This window comes from Triticum aestivum, chromosome 2D (assembly GCF_018294505.1).
Source record: "Triticum aestivum cultivar Chinese Spring chromosome 2D, IWGSC CS RefSeq v2.1, whole genome shotgun sequence".
NCBI lineage: Eukaryota > Viridiplantae > Streptophyta > Magnoliopsida > Poales > Poaceae > Triticum > Triticum aestivum.
In genome coordinates, this window is record NC_057799.1 from 615232375 (window position 1) to 615255523 (window position 23149).

Here is a 23149-nt window from a genome sequence, read left to right on the forward strand (position 1 = left end):
ATGTTAACAAGACCACCACTCAAGTCAAGAATGTTGTGGCCAATCCAATGCATGAGGAGCGGCAGCGCAATAATTCTTGTTTCACTTGCGGGCAGCCCGGACATTATGCCAAACAGTGCCCCAAGAACCACAAGGTGAATGCGCTGAGCAGGCCACAAGTCAACTTTATGGAGTCAGGGCCAACCCAGCAAAACTTCACTGGGCACGTGAATCATATCTCCGCCGATGAATCCCAAGAGAAGCCAGAAGTCGTCATTGGTATGTTTTCTGTTAATGACATACCTGCAGTAATTTTATTTGACTCTGGGGCTTCCCATTCTTTTATTTCTCGGAGTTTTGCCGCCCAAAACAATTTTCCTTGCACAATTTTGGGCAAAAATATGCTGGTACAAACCCCGGGATCTATAATCAAGAGCAATCTAGTCTGCCGTGATCTGGAGATCAATATCAACGGGGTCCACTTTCCAACATCTCTGATAATCATTGAGTCTGAACAGTTGGATATTATATTGGGAATGAATTGGCTGACCAAATATCAAGTTTGTATAAACTGCGCAACCCGAGAAGTCAATTTAACCAGTCTGAATGGGCAGCTCACCAAATTCTATGCTCGCAAGCATATACCCAAGCCAGAACTAGTGTGCACTGCTGTGGTCAAATTGGAATTTATTCCTGTGGTCAGTGAGTACCCTGATGTGTTTCCAGAAGAACTGCCAGGCATGCCACCAGATCGGGAACTGGAATTTGCCATAGATCTTGTGCCCGGAACCGCACCATTATACAAGAAGTATTACCGGATGCCCTCATCAGAATTAGTGGAACTAAAGAAACAGCTTGACGAATTACTCCGGAAAGGTTATATTCGTCCCAGCTCTTCACCGTGGGGGTCACCTGCAATCTTCGTGGGTAAAAAGGATGGCAGTCTCCGTATGTGCATAGATTATCGCCAGCTGAATGAGGTCACCATCAAAAATAAATACCCACTGCCAAGGATTGATGATCTGTTCGATCAGCTCAGTGGGGCTAAAGTATTCTCAAAAATCGATTTACGGACCGGGTATCATCAGCTCAAGATTAAAAGGGAAGATATTCCTAAGACCGCATTCACTACACGATACGGTCTTTACGAATATACTGTGATGTCCTTTGGTCTCACCAATGCCCCTGCCTTCTTCATGCATATGATGAACAAGGTGTTCATGGACTTCCTCGACAAATTTGTGGTAGTCTTTATCGACGACATCCTCATTTACTCCAAGAGTGAAGAAGAGCATAAGGATCACCTCCGGGCAGTGCTACAACGGCTCCGCAACCATCAGCTATACGCCAAGTTCAGTAAGTGCGAATTTTGGCTCAAGCAAGTTGGGTTTCTCGGGCATGTACTATCCGCCGAAGGCATAGCCGTGGACCCGAGCAAAGTAAAGGATGTGCTCGATTGGGTACCGCCCACGACTGTAACACAGATCCGGAGTTTCCTTGGATTAGCTGGATACTATCGTCGTTTCATTGAAGGGTTTTCCAAAATTGCTAAACCTATGACGGAACTGCTCAAAAAGGATACAAAGTTTGAGTGGACCAAGGACTGTGAGAAGAGTTTTTATGAGCTAAAGACGCGTCTGACAACCGCACCCGTATTGACTCTTCCAGACATTTATCGCAGCTTCGACGTGTACTGCGATGCCTCCAGACAAGGTATTGGTTGTGTATTGATGCAAGACGGCAAGGTAGTAGCCTATGCATCACGACAACTACGACCACATGAGGGAAATTATCCTACTCATGATTTGGAATTGGCTGCAGTGGTTCATGCATTAAAAATTTGGAGACACTATCTCATTGGAAAAAGGTGCCAAATTTTTACCGACCACAAAAGCCTCAAGTACATCTTCACTCAGCCAGATTTAAATCTCCGTCAGCGAAGATGGTTAGAGTTGGTCAAGGATTATGACCTTGGAATAAATTACCATCCAGGCAAGGCCAACGTCGTTGCCGATGCGCTCAGTCGAAAGCCCGTCAGCTTAAATGTCATGTTAAAATCATTGCCTACCGAACTTCAGGAGGAGATCGCTCAGTTCAACTTGGTCATCGTGGATGCTGGCCTCACTAATATTTTGGGAGTTACCCCCACACTTGAGATGGAAATCCGCAAGGCCCAGCCAGATGACGCCAAGCTACAAAAACATGCAAGGCAGCCCCCAGATTTCTTCAAGGACAACTTCGGTACCCTCCGATTCCGTGGACGAATTTGTGTACCAAATCAACCGGACTTGAAGAGGAAAATCTTGTCAGAAGCACACGAATCCTCGTATTCCATTCATCCGGGAAGTACGAAAATGTATGAAGACCTTAAACAAATATTCTGGTGGAATGGGATGAAGAAAGACATTGCCTATTTTGTAGCCTGTTGCGACATATGCAACAAGGTGAAAGCAGAGCATCAGAAGCCAGCCGGACTTCTCCAACCACTGCCAGTTTCACAATGGAAATGGGATGATGTTTGCATGGACTTCATCACCGGATTGCCTAGGACTCAGCGAGGCAAAGACGCAATCTGGGTTATAGTGGACACCCTAACCAAGGTTGCTCATTTCATCCCGGTCAGCACCAGATACAGAGCAAATGAACTGGCGCAACTGTATGTATCCAGAATCGTCAGTCTGCATGGGGTACCCCGGACTATCACTTCCGACCGAGGTTCTTTGTTTACCTCCGCTTTCTGGTCCCGCCTCCATCAAGCCTTGGGGACAGCACTAAAATATAGTACTGCTTATCACCCCCAGACGGACGGTCAGACAGAGCGAGTAAATCAAATACTCGAAGATATGTTGCGAGCCTGTGTGCTAGCCAACGGGGCGAACTGGGAAGATTGCTTGCCATACGCCGAGTTCTCGTATAACAACAGTTTCCAGACCAGTCTAAAGATGTCACCCTATGAAGCTCTATATGGTCGTAAGTGCCGCACTCCTCTAAATTGGTCTCAAGCTGGAGATAGCCATATCTTCGGAACCGATCTCATGATGGAAGCCGAGAAACAAGTCAGGGAAATCAGAGACCGACTGCAATTGGCCAAATCCCGTCAGAAGAGTTATTATGATGCAAAGCACCGGCAGGTCAGTTTTGAACCCGGAGAACATGTGTACCTCCGAGTCACTCCTATGAAAGGAGTTAAGCGATTTCAGACTCGTGGAAAGCTGGCACCCAGATTCATTGGTCCATTCTCAATTATGTCTCGAGTGGGTACGGTTGCATACCAACTGGAACTACCCCCGGAGTTGTCAGAAATACACAATGTGTTCCATGTTTCGCAATTGAGACGATGCATATCCCCGCCTGAGAAAAGGACTGCAATGGCTGAGATAGAATTGGCAAAGGATTTAACTTATGAAGAAAGACCGTCCAAAATTTTGGATCAAGTGGAAAGGGTCACTCGCAGCAAAGTCAGAAATTTTTTCAAAGTTCAGTGGGAGCATCACACCGAGTCAGAAGCAACTTGGGAGCAGGAAGAGTTCCTTAAGAGTCAGTATCCAGAGTGGTTTTCCCAAGCAACCGAATCTCGAGGACGAGATTCATTCTAAGTGGGGGAGGTTTGTGACAGCCTGGTTTTTGCCCTTTCTTATTTGCTTGAAATTTCATTTGAAAGTTTTTGAAACTTGGAGTTTCTGAATCTTTTCATTTGGACTTAAACACTTGGGCATCCTTGGCTTTCACCCAAGTGTTCACTTCTCTCCCAAACCATCACTTCACTTCTGATCCACCACAAAATAACCTTTGGAATATTTTTCTTAAATGAAAAATATTCATTTTCTCTCAAAAACCCTAAGCCAGATCTGTTTGCTTCAAGGCAACCCTAATTTTTATGGCTCAGAAAATTCTAAGATAATTCACAAATATTCTAGGGACCCTAGGGCACCTCCCTGAGCAAAAATATTTCATCACTTTTTGGAATATTTTTGCTACAGAAAATCTTTTCTGTTCTGGACAGAAATGGTGGTTTCTACAGCAACTACCATTTTACTTGCTCCATTTGACCTGAACTTTCTTGTGCATCTTTACCTTAGTAACTTATAACTAGCCTCCAAAGCACAGCCCCAAACTCCCAGCCATTTGACCACAGTAACATCACAAAGTTACTGACCAGAAACTTACCTGGCTTGTAAAATCTTCTCTACTGCACCTGGATCCAAACCAAACCGTGGTAAACTTCAAAACTACCACGAACAACATGCCAGACATGATTTTTGGACGAAGGCTGGCCTGAGGAGAGAGTTCGCGCGGTGACCACGCGTGTCCACGATGCCAGGCATGCGTGTCGACGCGCTCTGGGTGACGCCGAGCGCTCTGTTCGAGCGTGCTCGCTTCCCCCGCCTGCCCAACCATGCCAAACCCCGCCACCATCATCGTCTCGACGTCCTTAACTCCTCCCTGGCACTCGCCGACGCCGGAGCTCGCCGCAGCGAGCACGGGCAAGGTCCGGCCAGCCCAACAGTGCGGAGCGCACTGTGCTCGTCGCCATCCCCTTGATCCTGTGCTCGTCTCCGCTCGCCCACAGTGGCCGCGTGACCTCCGTCGCCTTCTCCCCCTCTCACTGACGCCGCTCGTCGCCGGGCGCCGTGGACAGGTGTCCACCGGCGGAGCCCGAAGCACCCTCGCCGCTCGCCTATAAATAGAGCCACCCCCAGCCTCCTCGAGCACCATCCAGCACTCACACACACCCCACGATCGAGTAGGAAGCCGTAGCCCGGCCGGGCAGGCCTCGGGCCGCCGTCCCCGAGCTCGAGCTCGCCGGCGATCCCCTCTGGTCGCCGCGGTAGCTCCAGCCCCTCCCAGGCCTGGGCGACCCCTCCAAGGCCTCCGCCTCTCTCCGGTGAGGCCATCTCGCCCGCTTGGAGCCTCTGGAGCGGCCTCTGCTCGCCGTCTTCCTCAACTCCGACGACCTCCTGTTCTGCCTCCGCTCGCGAGCTAGATTCCGACGCCGTCCGACCACCCCTAGCCACGCTACGGGTACGGGCAGGTGCGCCTCGACCTCCTCTGCCATCCCTCCCTCTCGTTTGGGCCAAGGAGCCCTCGTCGCCGGCGAGAGCTCCGGCGAAGCCGCGGCCCTCTCTGTTTCTCTCTCCCTCTTCCCCCACCTGACTAGCGGGGCCCGCTAGTCAGCCACTCAGTACACGCGCGAAGCGGTACGAGTGGTGGCGCCCCTGGGCTTTACGCCTTCGACGTCACCCCCCCAGCTGTTTCTTTTTATTCAAATTCATTTATATTCCAGAGAGCTTCAAACAATTTTAACTTTTTAACCATAAGTCCAAATGAGATGATTCTTTTTGCATTGTGTTCTTTGAAAGGAAATCTAACAGCTCACCAAAGATGAGATTTTTCTGAGCTGTTTAGAATTTCTGGTGAATTTCAGAAGTGTTCTTGATATTCTCTTTTTGTGTTTAAAATTATTTTCAGAAGGTGAGGCTTGTCTTGAGGATCACCAGGAGGCTTGTGAACCTCATCTGCACTAAGGCAAGCCACAGCAACATTTTTATGATGCCATTTCAATATTTGTGATTTTCTCACTTAAATGAAATGATTAACCCATGCATTTAAATAATTATTGAATTATTTGTATTCTGTTAAGTATTGGTCAGTTGTTATGCTTGATTTACAGAATAGTTGAAACTAGTTAAGGGTAAGCAAGTTAAAATTTATTTGAGGTGATGTTAGAAATAATTTTGTTATGCATGTTAGTAATTATTTAAAGCTTTGTGTTTGCATTCTTAAATTGATAAAAATTTGTTAGAAATATTCTGTTAAATACTTGTTTAATCATATTACTTGTCTTACAGAATGTTTGAACCCAACTTAGTGATAAAGAAATTAAGAGTTGTTGATAATGATATCTTTTGGTCAAGCATATGAAAGATTTATCGGAGTTACTTTCTTGCGTAGGAAATTAATAAAACTTGTTGCAAAATATTTTGGTTAAGTTGTGAGTCATTTTGAGCAAGTAGAGTAATATGAGTTGTTGACGTTTATGCTTGGTGTGCATATGGATGACGTCGGTCATTTTTATCAATATGTGATGCATGTGTTGTTTTGCATTTCATGGCATGCTATGACACCGGTCATTTTTAGTTTAAAGTTAATCCTGAATATAATTCAACTTGAATATACCGTTGACTGGGTCATGGTGCCGCTGAATCGAGTTTCTTTCCAGTGCAACCACATTTGCCTTGTGGGAGGCCTTGATTCGGTCCATTGACACGGCCTCTGGTCGGTGCCTCCATCTAGGGAAGATTATGTCGTGCTTGCCCTGGCCCGGTAAGCACACATAATCTTGTGTGCTCGTTGATGAGATTATGGTACCGAGTCCCCGAGTGGGAGTGTTTTGACCACGACGGTGGTCGGGGTGTCTTTGGTAGACACGGGGCCACCCAGGACCAGCCCGTTGGGGATTTGGGTCGGAGTGGCCGGGAGAGTGCTGTGGCAATGGAGGGGTTTTGTCGGAATGCCGTTGGTCCACCCGAATGGGAATGCGAGGCCATGGGTTCCGTGGTGTGGGTACAGTGTGCTACCTCTGCAGAGTGTATAATCTATCGATAGCCGAGTCCACGGTCACGGACACCTCGTACTAGGTCCCACCATGAGTCAACGTTTAATAAAAATTGCACACTAAGCTATGAACTTTGCATTGTCAATGGATGGCAGAAAGGCCATCGAGGTATTTGGGACCAAATGATGGTCGTGGTTGTGATCGCCGTAAGGATCACGAGTTGTTCTTGAGAAAGACCACTATGGTGGTGTGTTTGTGGTCCAGAGATGATCACAGTTGGTAAGCTGTCCTGAGGGACGTTCGGGCTTGATCACAGCATGTTGACATATAATGTTGCATTATTAATAATTGGTTAAATATCATGATATTGTTTGTCATTATGATTATGCTTGTTGTGAGCTTGCAAGTACATTCAATGTACTGACCTGGCGTGTCATGCCAGATTTCAGGAAAGTCTCGTTGGAAAGGAGCGCTGTTCGAGTCTAGATCGTGTCCACATCAGTGTCCCTGTGATATGGAGCTTCCGCTACGACGTTATTCCGCTGCCACGTAGTTGTTCGAGTCGAGACCCTTTTATGTTCACTAAATAATGTACATATTGTTCCGCCGCACCGAGTGTGCCGCTTGGCCTCGACCACTGTTGTAATATGAACTCTGTTCCGCTAGCATCAATAAAGCGGTTGTTTTCTGTACCAATATGTTGTGTGTTGCCAGAAGATATGATCTCTGGGCTGGCAATGCAGGGTAAACCGGTCGCTCTGAGCCGGGGTGCCACAGCACCCGTCCCAGCAAACCAAGACGTTATGAACGCCTGGCAAGCACGTGTTGATGACTACTCCCTGGTTCAGTGCGGCATGCTTTACAGCTTAGAACCGGGGCTCCAAAAGTGTTTTGAGCAGCACGAAGCATATGAGATGTTCCAAGAGCTGAAAATGGTTTTCCAAGCTCATGCCCGGGTCGAGAGATATGAAGTCTCCGACAAGTTCTACAGTTGTAAGATGGAGGAGAATAGTTCCGTCAGCGAACACATACTCAAAATGTCTGGGTTGCACAACCGCTTATCTCAGCTGGGAGTTAATCTCCCGGATGATGCGGTCGTTGACAGAATCCTTCAGTCGCTCCCACCTAGCTACAAGAGCTTTGTGATGAACTTCAATATGCAGGTGATGGAAAAGACCATTCCTGAGGTATATTCAATGCTGAAATTAGCGGAGGTGGAGATCAAAAAGGAACATCAAGTGTTGATGGTGAATAAAACCACTAAGTTCAAGAAAGGCAAGGGTAAGAAGAACTTCAAGAAAGATGGCAAGGGAGTTGCCGCGCCCGGTAAGCAAGCTGCCGGGAAGAAGACAAAGAATGGACCCAAGCCTGAGACTGAGTGCTTTTATTACAAGGGAAACGGTCACTGGAAGCGGAACTGCCCCAAGTACTTAGCGGACAAGAAGGCCGGCAATACCAAAGGTATATGTGATATACATGTTATTGATGTGTACCTAACCAGCGCTCGTAGTAGCTCCTGGGTATTTGATACCGGTGCGGTTGCTCATATTTGTAACTCAAAGCAGGAGCTGCGGAATAAGCGGAGACTGGCGAAGGACGAGGTGACGATGCGCGTCGGGAATGGTTCCAAGGTCGATGTGATCGCCGTCGGCACGCTACCTCTACATTTACCTACGGGATTAGTTTTAAACCTCAACAATTGTTATTTAGTGCCAGCTTTGAGCATGAACATTGTATCTGGATCTCGTTTGATGCGAGATGGCTACTCATTTAAATCCGAGAATAATGGTTGTTCTATTTATATGAGAGATATGTTTTATGGTCATGCCCCACTGGTCAATGGTTTATTCTTAATGAATCTTGAACGTGATGTTACACATATTCATAGTGTGAATGCCAAGAAATGTAAGGTTGATAATGATAGTCCCACATACTTGTGGCACTGCCGCCTTGGTCACATTGGTGTCAAACGCATGAAGAAACTCCATGCAGATGGACTTTTGGAGTCTCTTGATTATGAATCATTTGACACGTGCGAACCATGCCTCATGGGAAAAATGACCAAGACTCCGTTCTCCGGAACAATGGAGCGAGCAACCAACTTATTGGAAATCATACATACTGATGTGTGTGGTCCAATGAGCGTTGAGGCTCGCGGTGGCTATCGTTATGTTCTCACCCTCACTGATGACTTCAGTAGATATGGGTATGTCTACTTAATGAAACACAAGTCTGAGACCTTTGAAAAGTTCAAGGAATTTCAGAGTGAGGTTGAAAATCAACGTGACAGGAAAATAAAGTTCTTACGATCAGATCGTGGAGGGGAATATTTGAGTCACGAATTTGGCACACACTTAAGGAAATGTGGAATTGTTTCACAACTCATGCCGCCTGGAACACCTCAGCGTAATGGTGTGTCCGAACATCGTAATCGCACTCTATTGGATATGGTGCGATCTATGATGTCTCTTACCGATTTACCGCTATCATTTTGGGGTTATGCTTTAGAGACTGCCGCATTCACTTTAAATAGGGCTCCGTCGAAATCCGTTGAGACGACACCGTATGAATTATGGTTTGGAAAGAAACCTAAGCTGTCGTTTCTGAAAGTTTGGGGATGCGATGCTTATGTCAAGAAACTTCAACCTGAAAAGCTCGAACCCAAGTCGGAAAAATGCGTCTTCATAGGATATCCTAAGGGAACCATTGGGTATACCTTCTACCTCAGATCCGAAGGCAAGATCTTCGTTGCCAAGAACGGGTCCTTTCTGGAGAAAGAGTTTCTCTCGAAAGAAGTAAGTGGGAGGAAAGTGGAACTTGATGAGATGACCCCTCTCGAACCAGAAAGTAGCGCGGCACAAGAAAATGTTTCTGTGGTGCCTGCACCGACTATAGAGGAAGTTAATGATGACGATCATGATCAAGTTACCACTAACTTCGTAGGTCCACAAGGACACGTTCCGCACCAGAGTGGTACGGCAACCCTGTCCTGGAAATCATGTTGTTGGACAACGGTGAACCTTCGAACTATGAAGAAGCAATGGCGGGCCCAGATTCCAACAGATGGCTTGAAGCCATGCAATCCGAGATAGGATCCATGTATGAAAACAAAGTATGGACTTTGACAGACTTGCCCGATGATCGGCGAGCGATAGAAAATACATGGATCTTGAAGAAGAAGACGGACGCGGATGGAAATGTTACCATCTATAAAGCTCGACTCGTCACTAAGGGTTATCGACAAGTTCAAGGAGTTGACTACGATGAGACCTTCTCACCCGTAGCGAAGCTGAAGTCTGTCCGAATCATGTTAGCAATTGCCGCATTCTACGATTATGAAATATGGCAAATGGACGTCAAAACGGCATTCCTTAACGGCTTCTTTAAGGAAGAATTGTATATGATGCAGCCGGAAGGTTTTGTCGATCCTAAGAATGCTGACAAAGTATGCAAGCTCCAGCGCTCAATCTATGGGCTGGTGCAGGCATCTCGGAGTTGGAACATTCACTTTGATGAGATGATCAAAGCGTTTGGGCTTACACAGACTTATGGAGAAGCATGTGTTTACAAGAAAGTGAGTGGGAGCTCTGTAGCATTTCTCATATTATATGTGGATGACATACTATTGATGGGAAATGATATAGAATTCTTGGAAAGCATAAAGGCCTACTTGAATAAGTGGTTTTCAATGAAGGACCTTGGAGAAGCTTCTTACATATTAGGCATCAAGATCTATAGAGATAGATCGAGACGCCTCATAGGTCTTTCACAAAGCACATACCTTGAAAAGATATTGAAGAAGTTCAATATGGATCAGTCCAAGAAGGGGTTCTTGCCTGTATTGCAAGGCGTGAAATTGAGGACGACTCAATGCCCGACCACGGCAGAAGATAGAGAAAAGATGAGTGTCGTCCCCTATGCCTCGGCCATAGGGTCTATTATGTATGCCATGCTGTGTACCAGACCTGATGTAAACCTTGTCGTAAGTTTGGTAGGAAGGTACCAAAGTAATCCCGGCATGGAACACTGGACAGCGGTCAAGAACATCCTGAAGTACCTGAAAAGGACTAAGGATATGTTTCTCGTTTATGGAGGTGACGAAGAGCTCGTCGTAAAGGGTTACGTCGATGCTAGCTTCGACACAGATCTGGATGAGTCTAAGTCACAAACCGGATACGTGTATATTTTGAATGGTGGGGCAGTCAGCTGGTGCAGTTGCAAGCGAAGCGTCATGGCGGGATCTACATGTGAAGCGGAGTACATGGAAGCCTCGGAGGCAGCACATGAAGCAATCTGGATGAAGGAGTTCATTGCCGACCTAGGAGTTATGTCTGTGATCATATCCGGGACTCCGAACTACCTTCGGTACATCAAAACACATAAACTCATATTACCGATCATCACCGAACTTTAAACGTGCGGACCCTACGGGTTCCAGAAATATGTAGACATGACCGAGACTCGTCTCCGGTCAATAACCAATAGCGGAACCTGGATGCTTATATTGGTTCCTACATATTCTAACAAAGATCTTTATCGGTCAAACCGCATAACAACATACGTTGTTCCCTTTGTCATCGGTATGTTACTTGCCCGAGATTCGATCGTAGGTATCTCAATACCTAGTTCAATCTCGTTACCGGCAAGTCTCTTTACTCGTTCCGTAATACATCATCCCGCAACTAACTCATTAGTTGCAATGCTTGCAAGGCTTATAGTGATGTGCATTACCGAGTGGGCCCAGAGATACCTCTCCGACAATCGGAGTGACAAATCCTAATCTCGAAATACGCCAACCCAACAAGTACCTTTGGAGACACCTGTAGAGCACCTTTATAATCACCCAGTTACGTTGTGACGTTTGGTAGCACACAAAGTGTTCCTCCGGTAAACGGGAGTTGCATAATCCCATAGTCATAGGAACATGTATAAGTCATGAACAAAGCAATAGCAGAATACTAAACGATCGAGTGCTAAGCTAACGGAATGGGTCAATTCAATCACATCATTCTCCTAATGAGGTGATCCCGTTAATCAAATGGCAAGTCATGTCAATGGCTAGGAAACATAACCATCTTTGATCAACGAGCTAGTCAAGTAGAGGCATACTAGTGACACTCTGTTTGTCTATGTATTCACACATGTATTATGTTTCTGGTTAATACAATTCTAGCATGAATAATAAACATTTATCATGATATAAGGAAATAAATAATAACTTTATTATTGCCTCTAGGGCATATTTCCTTCAGTCTCCCACTTGCACTAGAGTCAATAATCTAGATTACACAGTAATGATTCTAACACCCATGGAGCCTTGCTGCTGATCATGTTTTGCTCGTGGAAGAGGCTTAGTCAACGGGTCTGCAACATTCAGATCCGTATGTATCTTGCAAATTTCTATGTCTCCCACCTGGACTAGATCCCGGATGGAGTTGAAGCGTCTCTTGATGTGCTTGGTTCTCTTGTGAAATCTGGATTCCTTCGCCAAGGCAATTGCACCAGTATTGTCACAAAAGATTTTCATTGGACCCGATGCACTAGGTATGACACCTAGATCGGATATGAACTCCTTCATCCAGACTCCTTCATTTGCTGCTTCCGAAGCAGCTATGTACTCCGCTTCACACGTAGATCCCGCCACGACGCTTTGTTTAGAACTGCACCAACTGACAGCTCCACCGTTGAATGTAAACACGTATCCGGTTTGCGATTTAGAATCATCCGGATCAGTGTCAAAGCTTGCATCAACGTAACCATTTACGACTAGCTCTTTGTCACCTCCATAAACGAGAAACATATCCTTAGTCCTTTTCAGGTATTTCAGGATGTTCTTGACCGCTGTCCAGTGATCCACTCCTGGATTACTTTGGTACCTCCCTGCTAGACTTATAGCAAGGCACACATCAGGTCTGGTACACAGCATTGCATACATGATAGAGCCTATGGCTGAAGCATAGGGAACATCTTTCATCTTCTCTCTATCTTCTGCAGTGGTCGGGCATTGAGTCTTACTCAACTTCACACCTTGTAACACAGGCAAGAACCCTTTCTTTGCTTGATCCATTTTGAACTTCTTCAAAACTTTGTCAAGGTATGTGCTTTGTGAAAGTCCAATTAAGCGTCTTGATCTATCTCTATAGATCTTGATGCCCAATATATAAGCAGCTTCACCGAGGTCCTTCATTGAAAAACTCTTATTCAAGTATCCCTTTATGCTATCCAGAAATTCTATATCATTTCCAATCAGCAATATGTCATCCACATATAATATCAGAAATGCTACAGAGCTCCCACTCACTTTCTTGTAAATACAGGCTTCTCCAAAAGTCTGTATAAAACCAAATGCTTTGATCACACTATCAAAGCGTTTATTCCAACTCCGAGAGGCTTGCACCAGTCCATAAATGGATCGCTGGAGCTTGCACACTTTGTTAGCTCCCTTTGGATCGACAAAACCTTCCGGTTGCATCATATACAACTCTTCTTCCAGAAATCCATTCAGGAATGCAGTTTTTACATCCATTTGCCAAATTTCATAATCATAAAATGCGGCAATTGCTAACATGATTCGGACAGACTTAAGCATCGCTACGGGTGAGAAGGTCTCATCGTAGTCAATCCCTTGAACTTGTCGAAAACCTTTCGCAACAAGTCGAGCTTTATAGACAGTAACATTACCGTCAGCGTCAGTCTTCTTCTTGAAGATCCATTTATTCTCAATGGCTTGCCGATCATCGGGCAAGTCAACCAAAGTCCACACTTTGTTCTCATACATGGATCCCATCTCAGATTTCATGGCCTCAAGCCATTTTGCGGAATCTGGGCTCACCATCGCTTCTTCATAGTTCGTAGGTTCGTCATGGTCTAGTAACATAACCTCCAGAACAGGATTACCGTACCACTCTGGTGCGGATCTTACTCTGGTTGACCTACGAGGTTCAGTAACAACTTGATCTGAAGTTTCATGATCATCATCATTAACTTCCTCACTAATTGGTATAGACGTCACAGGAACCGGTTTCTGTGATGAACTACTTTCCAATAAGGGAGCAGGTACGGTTACCTCATCAAGTTCTACTTTCCTCCCACTCACTTCTTTCGAGAGAAACTCCTTCTCTAGAAAGGATCCATTCTTAGCAACGAATGTTTTGCCTTCGGATCTGTGATAGAAGGTGTACCCAACAGTCTCCTTTGGGTATCCTATGAAGACACATTTCTCCGATTTGGGTTCGAGCTTATCAGGTTGAAGCTTTTTCACATAAGCATCGCAACCCCAAACTTTAAGAAACGACAACTTTGGTATCTTGCCAAACCACAGTTCATAAGGCGTCGTCTCAACGGATTTTGATGGTGCCCTATTTAACGTGAATGCAGCCGTCTCTAAAGCATAACCCCAAAATGATAGCGGTAAATCAGTAAGAGACATCATAGATCGCACCATATCTAGTAAAGTACGATTACGACGTTCGGACACACCATTACGTTGTGGTGTTCCGGGTGGCGTGAGTTGCGAAACTATTCCGCATTGTTTCAAATGTAGACCATACTCGTAACTCAAATATTCTCCTCCACGATCAGATCGTAGAAACTTTATTTTCTTGTTACGATGATTTTCAACTTCACTCTGAAATTCTTTGAACTTTTCAAATGTTTCAGACTTATATTTCATTAAGTAGATATACCCATATCTGCTTAAATCATCTGTGAAGGTGAGAAAATAACGATATCCGCCGCGAGCCTCAACATTTATCGGACCACATACATCTGTATGTATGATTTCCAACAAATCTGTTGCTCGCTCCATAGTTCCGGAGAACGGCGTTTTAGTCATGTTGCCCATGAGGCATGGTTCGCAAGTACCAAGTGATTCCAAAAGTCCATCAGTATGGAGTTTCTTCATGCGCTTTACACCAATATGACCCAAACGATAGTGCCACAAATAAGTTGCACTATCATTATCAACTCTGCATCTTTTGGTTTCAACATTATGAATATGTGTATCACTACTATCGAGATTCATCAAAAATAGACCGCTCTTCAAGGGTGCATGACCATAAAAGATATTACTCATATAAATAGAATAACCATTATTCTCTGATTTAAATGAATAACTATCTCGCATCAAACAAGATCCAGATATAATGTTCATGCTCAACGCTGGCACCAAATAACAATTATTTAGGTCTAATACTAATCCCGAAGGTAGGTGTAGAGGTAGCGTGCCGACGGCGATCACATCGACTTTGGAACTGTTTCCCACGCGCATCGTCACCTCGTCCTTGGCCAGTGTTCGCTTAATCTGTAGTCCCTGTTTTGAGTTGCAAATATTAGCAATAGAACCAGTATCAAATACCCAGGTGCTACTGCGAGCTCTGGTAAGATACACATCAATAACATGTATATCACATATACCTTTGTTCACCTTGCCATCCTTCTTATCCACCAAATACTTGGGGCAGTTCCGCTTCTAGTGACCAGTCTGCTTGCAGTAGAAGCACTCAGTCTCAGGCTTAGGTCCAGACTTGGGTTTCTTCTCTTGAGCAGCAACTTGCTTGATGTTCTTCTTGAAGTTCCCCTTCTTCTTCCCTTTGCCCTTTTTCTTGAAACTGGTGGTCTTATTAACCATCAACACTTGATGCTCCTTCTTGATTTCTACCTCCGCAGCTTTTAGCATTGCGAAGAGCTCGGGAATCGTCTTATCCATCCCTTGCATGTTATAGTTCATCACGAAGCTCTTGTAGCTTGGTGGCAGTGATTAAAGAATTCTGTCAATGACGCTGTCATCCGGAAGATTAACTCCTAGTTGAATCAAGTGATTATTATACCCAGACATTTTGAGTATATGCTCACTGACAGAACTATTCTCCTCCATCTTACAGCTGTAGAACTTATTGGAGACTTCATATCTCTCAATCCGGGCATTTGCTTGAAATATTAACTTCAACTCCTGGAACATCTCATATGCTCCATGACGTTCAAAACGTCGTTGAAGTCCCGGTTCTAAGCCGTAAAGCATGGCACACTGAACTATCGAATAGTCATCAGCTTTGCTCTGCCAGACGTTCATAACATCTGGTGTTGCTCCTGCAGCAGGTTTGGCACCTAGAGGTGCTTCCAGGACATAATTCTTCTGTGCAGCAATGAGGATAATCCTCAAGTTACGGACCCAGTCCGTGTAATTGCTACCATCATCTTTCAACTTTGCTTTCTCAAGGAACGCATTAAAATTCAACGGAACAACAGCACGGGCCATCTATCTACAATCAACATAGACAAGCAAGATACTATCAGGTACTAAGTTCATGATAAATTAAAGTTCAATTAATCATATTACTTAAGAACTCCCACTTAGATAGACATTCCTCTAATCCTCTGAGTGATCACGTGATCCAAATCAACTAAACCATAACCAATCATCACGTGAAATGGAGTAGCTTTCAATGGTGAACATCACTATGTTGATCATATCTACTATATGATTCACGCTCGACCTTTCGGTCTCAGTGTTCCGAGGCCATATCTGCATATGCTAGGCTCGTCAAGTTTAACCTGAGTATTCTGCGTGTGCAAAACTGGCTTGCACCCGTTGTAGATGGACGTAGAGCTTATCACACCCGATCATCACGTGGTGTCTGGGCACGACGAACTTTGGCAACGGTGCATACTCAGGGAGAACACTTTTATCTTGAAATTTAGTGAGAGATCATCTTATAATGCTACCGTCAATCAAAGCAAGATAAGATGCATAAAAGATAAACATCACATGCAATCAATATAAGTGATATGATATGGCCATCATCATCTTGTGCTTGTGATCTCCATCTCCGAAGCACCGTCCTGATCACCATCGTCACCGGCGCGACACCTTGATCTCCATCGTAGCATCGTTGTCGTCTCGCCAATCTTATGCTTCTACGACTATCGCTACCGCTTAGTGATAAAGTAAAGCATTACAGGGCGATTGCATTGCATACAATAAAGCGACAACCATATGGCTCCTGCCAGTTGCCGATAACTCGGTTACAAAACATGATCATCTCATACAATAAAATTTAGCATCATGCTTTGACCATATCACATCACAACATGCCCTGCAAAAACAAGTTAGATGTCCTCTACTTTATTGTTGCAAGTTTTTACGTGGCTGCTACGGGCTGAGCAAGAACCGTTCTTACCTACGCATCAAAACCACAACGATAGTTTGTCAAGTTGGTGTTGTTTTAACCTTCGCAAGGACCGGGCGTAGCCACACTCGGTTCAACTAAAGTTGGAGAAACTGACACCCGCCAGCCACCTATGTGCAAAGCACGTCGGTAGAACCAGTCTCGCGTAAGCGTACGCGTAATGTTGGTCCAGGCCGCTTCATCCAACAATACCGCCGAACCAAAGTATGACATGCTGGTAAGCAGTATGACTTATATCGCCCACAACTCACTTGTGTTCTACTCGTGCATATGACATCTACGCATAAAACCAGGCTCTGATGCCACTGTTGGGGAACGTAGTAATTTCAAAAATTTCCTACGCACACGCAAGATCATGGTGATGCATAGCAACAAGAGGGGAGAGTGTTGTCTACGTACCCTCGTAGACCGTAAGAGGAAGCGTTATATCAACGCGGTTGATGTAGTCGTACGTCTTCACGATCCGACCGATCCAAGTACCGAAAGCACGGAACCTCCGAGTTCTGCACACATTCGGCTCGGTGACGTCCTCACCTTCTCGATCCAGCAAGAGGGGTGAAGTAGTAGATGAGTTCCGGCAGCACGACGGCGTGGTGACGGTGTTGGTGAAGAACAATCTTCGCAGGGCTTCGCCTAAGCACTACGAAAACTATGACGGAGGATAAACTAGAGGAGACGGGGTTGCCGGCACACGGCTTGGTGTTTCTTGATGTCTCTTGGGTGCTAGCCCTACCCCTCTATTTATATGTTGAGCCTTGGGGTCGAAACTTGGAGTAAAAGCTTCCACAAAGTCGGTTTCACCCGAAAGGCAAGAGTCCTTCTCGGACTCCAGGGCCAGACGCCAGGGTTCCCGGCGTCTGGACCCAGACGCCAGGGTTCCCGGCGTCTGGACCCAGACGCCAGGGTTCCCGGCGTCTGGCCCCTGGACTCCGCAAAACTTCCTTTTGCGCTTTCCAAAAACCTCGTGGGCTTTCCCCTTTGGCCCAGATAAAGTGTTCTCGTGCTCAAACATTTCAGGAAACATCCGGAACCCCTTCCGATGGATTCCGGAACCTTTCCGGAGATCAAACACTACTATCCACATATCAATCTTTACTTCCGGACCATTCCAGAGTTCCTCGTCATATCCGTGATCTCATCCAAAACTCCGAACAACATTCGGTCACCAACATACATAACTCATAGTACTATATCGTCAACGAACGTTAAGCGTGCGGACCCTACGGGTTCGAGAACTATGTAGACATGACCGAGACACCTCTCTTGTCAATAACCAATAGCAGGACCTGGATGCCCATATTGGCTCCTACATATTCTACGAAGATCTTTATCGGTCAAACCGCATAACAACATACGTTGTTCCCTTTGTCATCGGTATGTTACTTGCCCGAGATTCGATCGTAGATATCTTAATACCTAGTTCAATCTCGTTACCGGCAAGTCTCTTTACTCGTTCCGTAATACATCATCATGATATAACCGAACCATAGAAGTAATAATAAACATTTATCATGATATAAGGAAATAAATAATAACTTTATTATTGCCTCTAGGGCATATTTCCTTCAACAAACCTTTTAATAACCGAACCATAGAAGTAAAGGAAATAAAAAAATATAGCTACACATTAAAAATGCAATGTTTGTTCATTTTTGGAATGTGAAATGGTATATATTAACAGTCCACGATGGAAAACCAAAGAAAACCATTGATTTCGCTGAAAAAGACCAAAATGAAATCACAATTATTTTTTAACTAGATAAAGACTAAAAGGATTTAATTACTAGAAGTGAATTTTAATCATCCCACCACCCTAGCCGCGAGTGCTTCCATGAATGAGAGATGTTTGTTGCTTTATTGATAGAACACACGGTTCATTTTGCAAGTGTTACGTTTAACAGTTCATTTGAATTTTGTCGAATAAAAAGGGTCGATTTCCAGTAATGGAAACCAGGAGAGATTATCATACAAACAACTCAAAAGAAAACAACATAAAATCATATTGCTGAAAGCTAGACTACAGTCCCTGGTAATCGTGGGACGCATCCCAGAAACCCCACACAACTAAACGAAGGTCCTGACGTTGCAAAAGCTGAACACCCACGATAATTAAGCCTTACAAGGTCAACATAAAGCGGAAACATGGAGCATAGGGTGAGTTTGGTTCCCATCCCACTTTTCACGTGTTTTGGAACCTGGCACGGTAGAGCCTGCATGAGGGCATGCTTGCACTGAGCCAAGTTCTGCAACTTGTTTGGTTATCCGGAAAACCCAACGCGCAACGTCCCCCGCAGTGTAAATTACACGGGCATGAGTCTGCATGTGAGGAAACGACTGATTTGAGTATTCCTCTCAGGTAAGGCTGAGGGCTCCTTTGAGTTTCATGCGGGCTTGTTTCTCTCCGTGGCACATGCAACCAAACAATTCGGATTTGGCCCCAAGAGCCCGCATGGTTATTTTGCTAGCAACCAAACACGTCCATAACAGAGGTAGAAACAGGACAGAGATGACAAAGATCCTCAATGAAGAAGCAATTTAGCTGAAGATGCTCAGGCAGCAAAGGTAGCAACCAGTAGATGCCATTTGAAATGGCAAAACATATAGAGGTCCAGCATATCTACACTGCTTCTACTACAACCGGTCAGTGCATGATTGGGCGCATCATGAGGACGGATCCAATGATGGTAGTTGGTGGATTTCTATAATGGGAACTGTTGCCCCGTACAGTCCAAATGATTATACTACTAACCAGTTTTCTCGATCGTCCTCGCGAGGCAGATGGTTAGCCAGCCAATGGCCATGGCGTGAGCCTGTTGGAAAAGCTTGTTAATTGGGCAGGACCAGCATGGCCTACGTGGAGTTCAGTTCATGGCGCCGTGCAGTGACCAATCGGCATCGACCTCCGGCTCCAGCGCTTGGCATTTCTGCGCTCCACACAGTGTTTTTATATTCTGGCCCTCCTTCAAGCTTCAGTCCTTCTCCCCCACACCACACACAGCTTGGGACAACCCTATACGAATCTTCCAGCGTCCCTAGATGTTCCTGCACGAACGAGTTGAGTAGGCAAATGATATGCAAACAGTCTTTGAACTCCTGCACCCATGGCACTAATACAGAAGCACACGCACATATTTTCAAGTAAGGCCATGTTTGCTGGTTAGTACACTGTTGAAGAACACATTTGTAAGGAAGGCATTGTTTAACAGTTCCCATCTGTTTTATTTTTTCGGTTTTTGCCAATCCTAAATGGACTTCGATTTTCTCAAGTTCCGGTCGGTTTAGAACAAGGGCGCTGCTACGTGTCGGCCGGCAGCGCCTCGCGAGCCGTCAGATTTGATGTATTGAGTGGTCGAGCGTCACCTTCTGCCATTGTAACACAAGTCGTGTTGCAAGAAATTTCTGCAACGCGGGTCATGTTGCAGAAAATTTTGCAACATAAGTCAAGTTGTAGAATTATTTTTTGCAACAGAAGACTTATTACAATTTTTTTGTAAGAGAGATCTTGCTGCAAATTTTTTTATGATAGAGATCTCGTTACATTTTATTTATTTTGCAACAAAGGTACTGCTAAAACTATTTTTGCAACAGAGACATTGCTGCAAAAACCGATAGCGGACAGTGAGCAGCAAGCAGCTACACGAGTTGAACGGACAAGGCGGATGATGCTCTCGCGTGCAATCCGCCGGTTGAAGCCAAGTGTTTTCCTTAGAACAATACATCTTTTTTCTAGTACAATGTCACTTGAGAAAAAAAACGCAGTCAACATAGACATAGAGAGACGGTAAAATCCTACTCTCTTTAATACAAAGTTAGTACAAAGTCGAGTCAATTTTGTGACGGAGGGAGTATTTGGATTCTGAAATAAAGCCTTCTTCATTGATACATGTTAATTTAATCTATGCATGATTATGCACTAGGAGACATTGATGATCTCTTAATCTATCAAGGACGATGCTCGTGCATGTGTGCTCAGCATGCATCATGCAGATCTAGAGAAACCTCCACACTCCCCCCATGTGTAAGCCCGCCGCGCACAGTGCAGACAAAATCCAGAGGCCACACAACTAAACTAATACTACCAACAGAAGAAATAAACAAGCATTTACTGGATCGATCTCGTACGTCCTAACCAGCCCTACGGCCCAAGCCCGGGCCCAATTGAGCCGTCTACTCCTGCTATAGTACTCACCTCGGCTGCAACTGTCACTGAATACTACCACTCAGTACCACTGGTAGTAGAGTGGTGCTGCCGCTCTCCATGGCTCACCACGTCGTCTCTCCCTGTCACCCATTTACAGCCCTCGCTTTCTTTCTAACTAGCTCCCTCCTCTTCCTCCTACCACCTGCTAAGCTAGCTTGCTTCCTCCCCTCTCTGATCCATCTTGCGCTGCGGCTACTCACCTCATCTTCTTCGCTCTGCTAGCTGCTTCTCGGGCCGCTATATATAGCTCTCGCCTCGGCTGCAGCTGCCACTCACCTGCACCAAAAACAAGCAACAAGCTAGCAGCTACACTCACCCAACTGTTAGTCTGCTGCTAGCTTAGCTAAGCTATATCTCCTACTGCTAGCTGCGTGTGGGTGTGGGCACTCTAAGCTACAGCTCGATACGTACGTTCATAAGCTGTCTAGCGCGCGCGGGCTGTGAGCGAGCGATCGAGCGAGCGAGCATGTCGTCGAGCAGCCGAAGGTCACGCACGCGGAGCGCCGGGAGCTCGCCGTCGATCTCGGAGGACCAGATCTCCGAGCTGCTGTCCAAGCTGCAGGCGCTGCTCCCGGAGTCCCAAGCTCGCAATGGCGCTCACAGGGTGAGTAGAGTACCGAACCAAAGTACCAGCTGCTTTTTCCGTGAATAGGCAGCTGATGGCGACGCGCGCGTCCAGTCCAGTGTCACTGAGAGTTAGCCTTCGTGTTGTCTGCAGGGTTCGGCGGCGAGGGTGCTGCAGGAGACTTGCAGCTACATCCGGAGCCTGCACCGGGAGGTGGACGACCTCAGCGAGACCCTCGCCGCGCTGCTCGCCTCCGACGCCGTCACCGCCGAGCAGGCCGCCGTCATCAGGAGCCTCCTCATGTGACCCACCCTCCCACCGTCCTCCCATCGGCGGCGCACACGTGCGTCCGTGACACCGTCCGTCGCCGTTAGATCATACTACGAGCTAGCATGCCCCTGGGTGGCTATGGCTAGCGTGCAAGCTAGTGTACGTACGTGCAAGCCTTTTTTCCTTGAGGTTTTTGCATTTTCTTAGTTAATTAATCTGCTTGATTAGTTTGGATTGGATTGCGAGAGGTTTGTAGCCAGCATTGCCTGGCGCTGGCGGTGGCGGTGCCGGGCATGGCTGGACAGCAACGATGATCGGTGGTTTTAATTACACGAGATACTGGCACTGTGCGGTACACTGCCAGTATCTATCTAGCCAGTAGTAGGGCTTGGCATCACGCTGCTGTACGCTGAAAGGCTAATGCGTGTTGTCTAGTGCTTTGTTGATTAGTTTGGTACTTAATTGACTCTTGATTAAGATCGGTCGCTTGTTTTTCCTGATTATGGGCCACGCCTGATAATTGCAGCTAGCGCTCTTGGATGTATGCATACGTGTGTTGTGTCTTGTGTCTTGTGTGTGTGTGTGACTGTGTGTAGTGTGTTGTGTACGCTTTATCATCTGAGCTCATTAATTTTGGAGCACAATTAGCTAGTTAGGGGCGATTATTTGTACGAAGAACCTGCATGCCTCAAAAAGTGAATATTAGGGCATGTTTGGTTCATGACTAACTTTGCCACAACTAACTTTAGGCAAACGACGACCACCCATAAGAAGTGTGACGAACAAAATGGCCACCACAACTGCGACAAGATTTAACAAAAAAACTCACCCTATGACGACACGCCAATCATGTAGTTAAAAAAGTGTGGCAACCTCAGGCTGCAAATCAAACATATGACCTTAATGTTGTTACGGCCCTGCTTTACATGACGTTGACGTACGTACTTTAGCTGAATTGAATGGATAATTAATCTGCAGCAAGCGTACGTGAACAATCTAAATGGCTGAGTTATCTTCTGCCGGGTACCACCAGTGCGTGCTATGCACGTACTGACTCAACTTACCACAAGCAAATTAATGGCGACTTATATTACTGTAGTGGTACGCACAGACAGACAGCAGTACAGGAAAATAAAGTTGGCGGGCGAACATTTCAATCAGGGCCAAGTACCGTACTCCGTTTACGTTTATGATGTAGCCGGCCGGAGAAAGCATTTCTGCCGGAGCAATGGAGAAATATCTGCACGCCCTGCGGTGCGCGCGAAGGAGGTGGCCGTCTGCGTAGTTGCGGTGCGAGATGTATGTATGTCGATGGACGTTGATGCACACGGGGGGTGTGAGTGCATGGACCATGTAATGCAATGATAGCGCGACGTAACGTAACGGGAGGG

At 45.8% G+C, this 23149-nt stretch overlaps 1 protein-coding gene across 1 annotated transcript; it reads left to right on the top strand.

The window, feature by feature from the left end:
- The first annotated feature begins 20998 nt into the window (after positions 1–20998).
- On the top strand, positions 20999–22306 carry LOC123050417 (transcription factor ILI1-like). The gene is made up of 2 exons (XM_044473218.1): positions 20999–21527; positions 21642–22306. Exons 1-2 carry the CDS (start codon positions 21390–21392, stop codon positions 21792–21794), a joined length of 291 nt encoding a protein of 96 aa, XP_044329153.1. The 5' UTR covers positions 20999–21389; the 3' UTR covers positions 21795–22306.
- Positions 22307–23149: the final 843 nt, after the last annotated feature.

Coding starts and splice junctions, on each gene's coding strand:
- LOC123050417 (XM_044473218.1), top strand. CDS start 21,390: ATGTCGTCGAGCAGCCGAAGGTCACGCACGCGGAGCGCCGGGAGCTCG. Junction 21,528..21,641: donor CTCGCAATGGCGCTCACAGG/GTGAGTAGAGTA, acceptor TGTTGTCTGCAG/GGTTCGGCGGCGAGGGTGCT.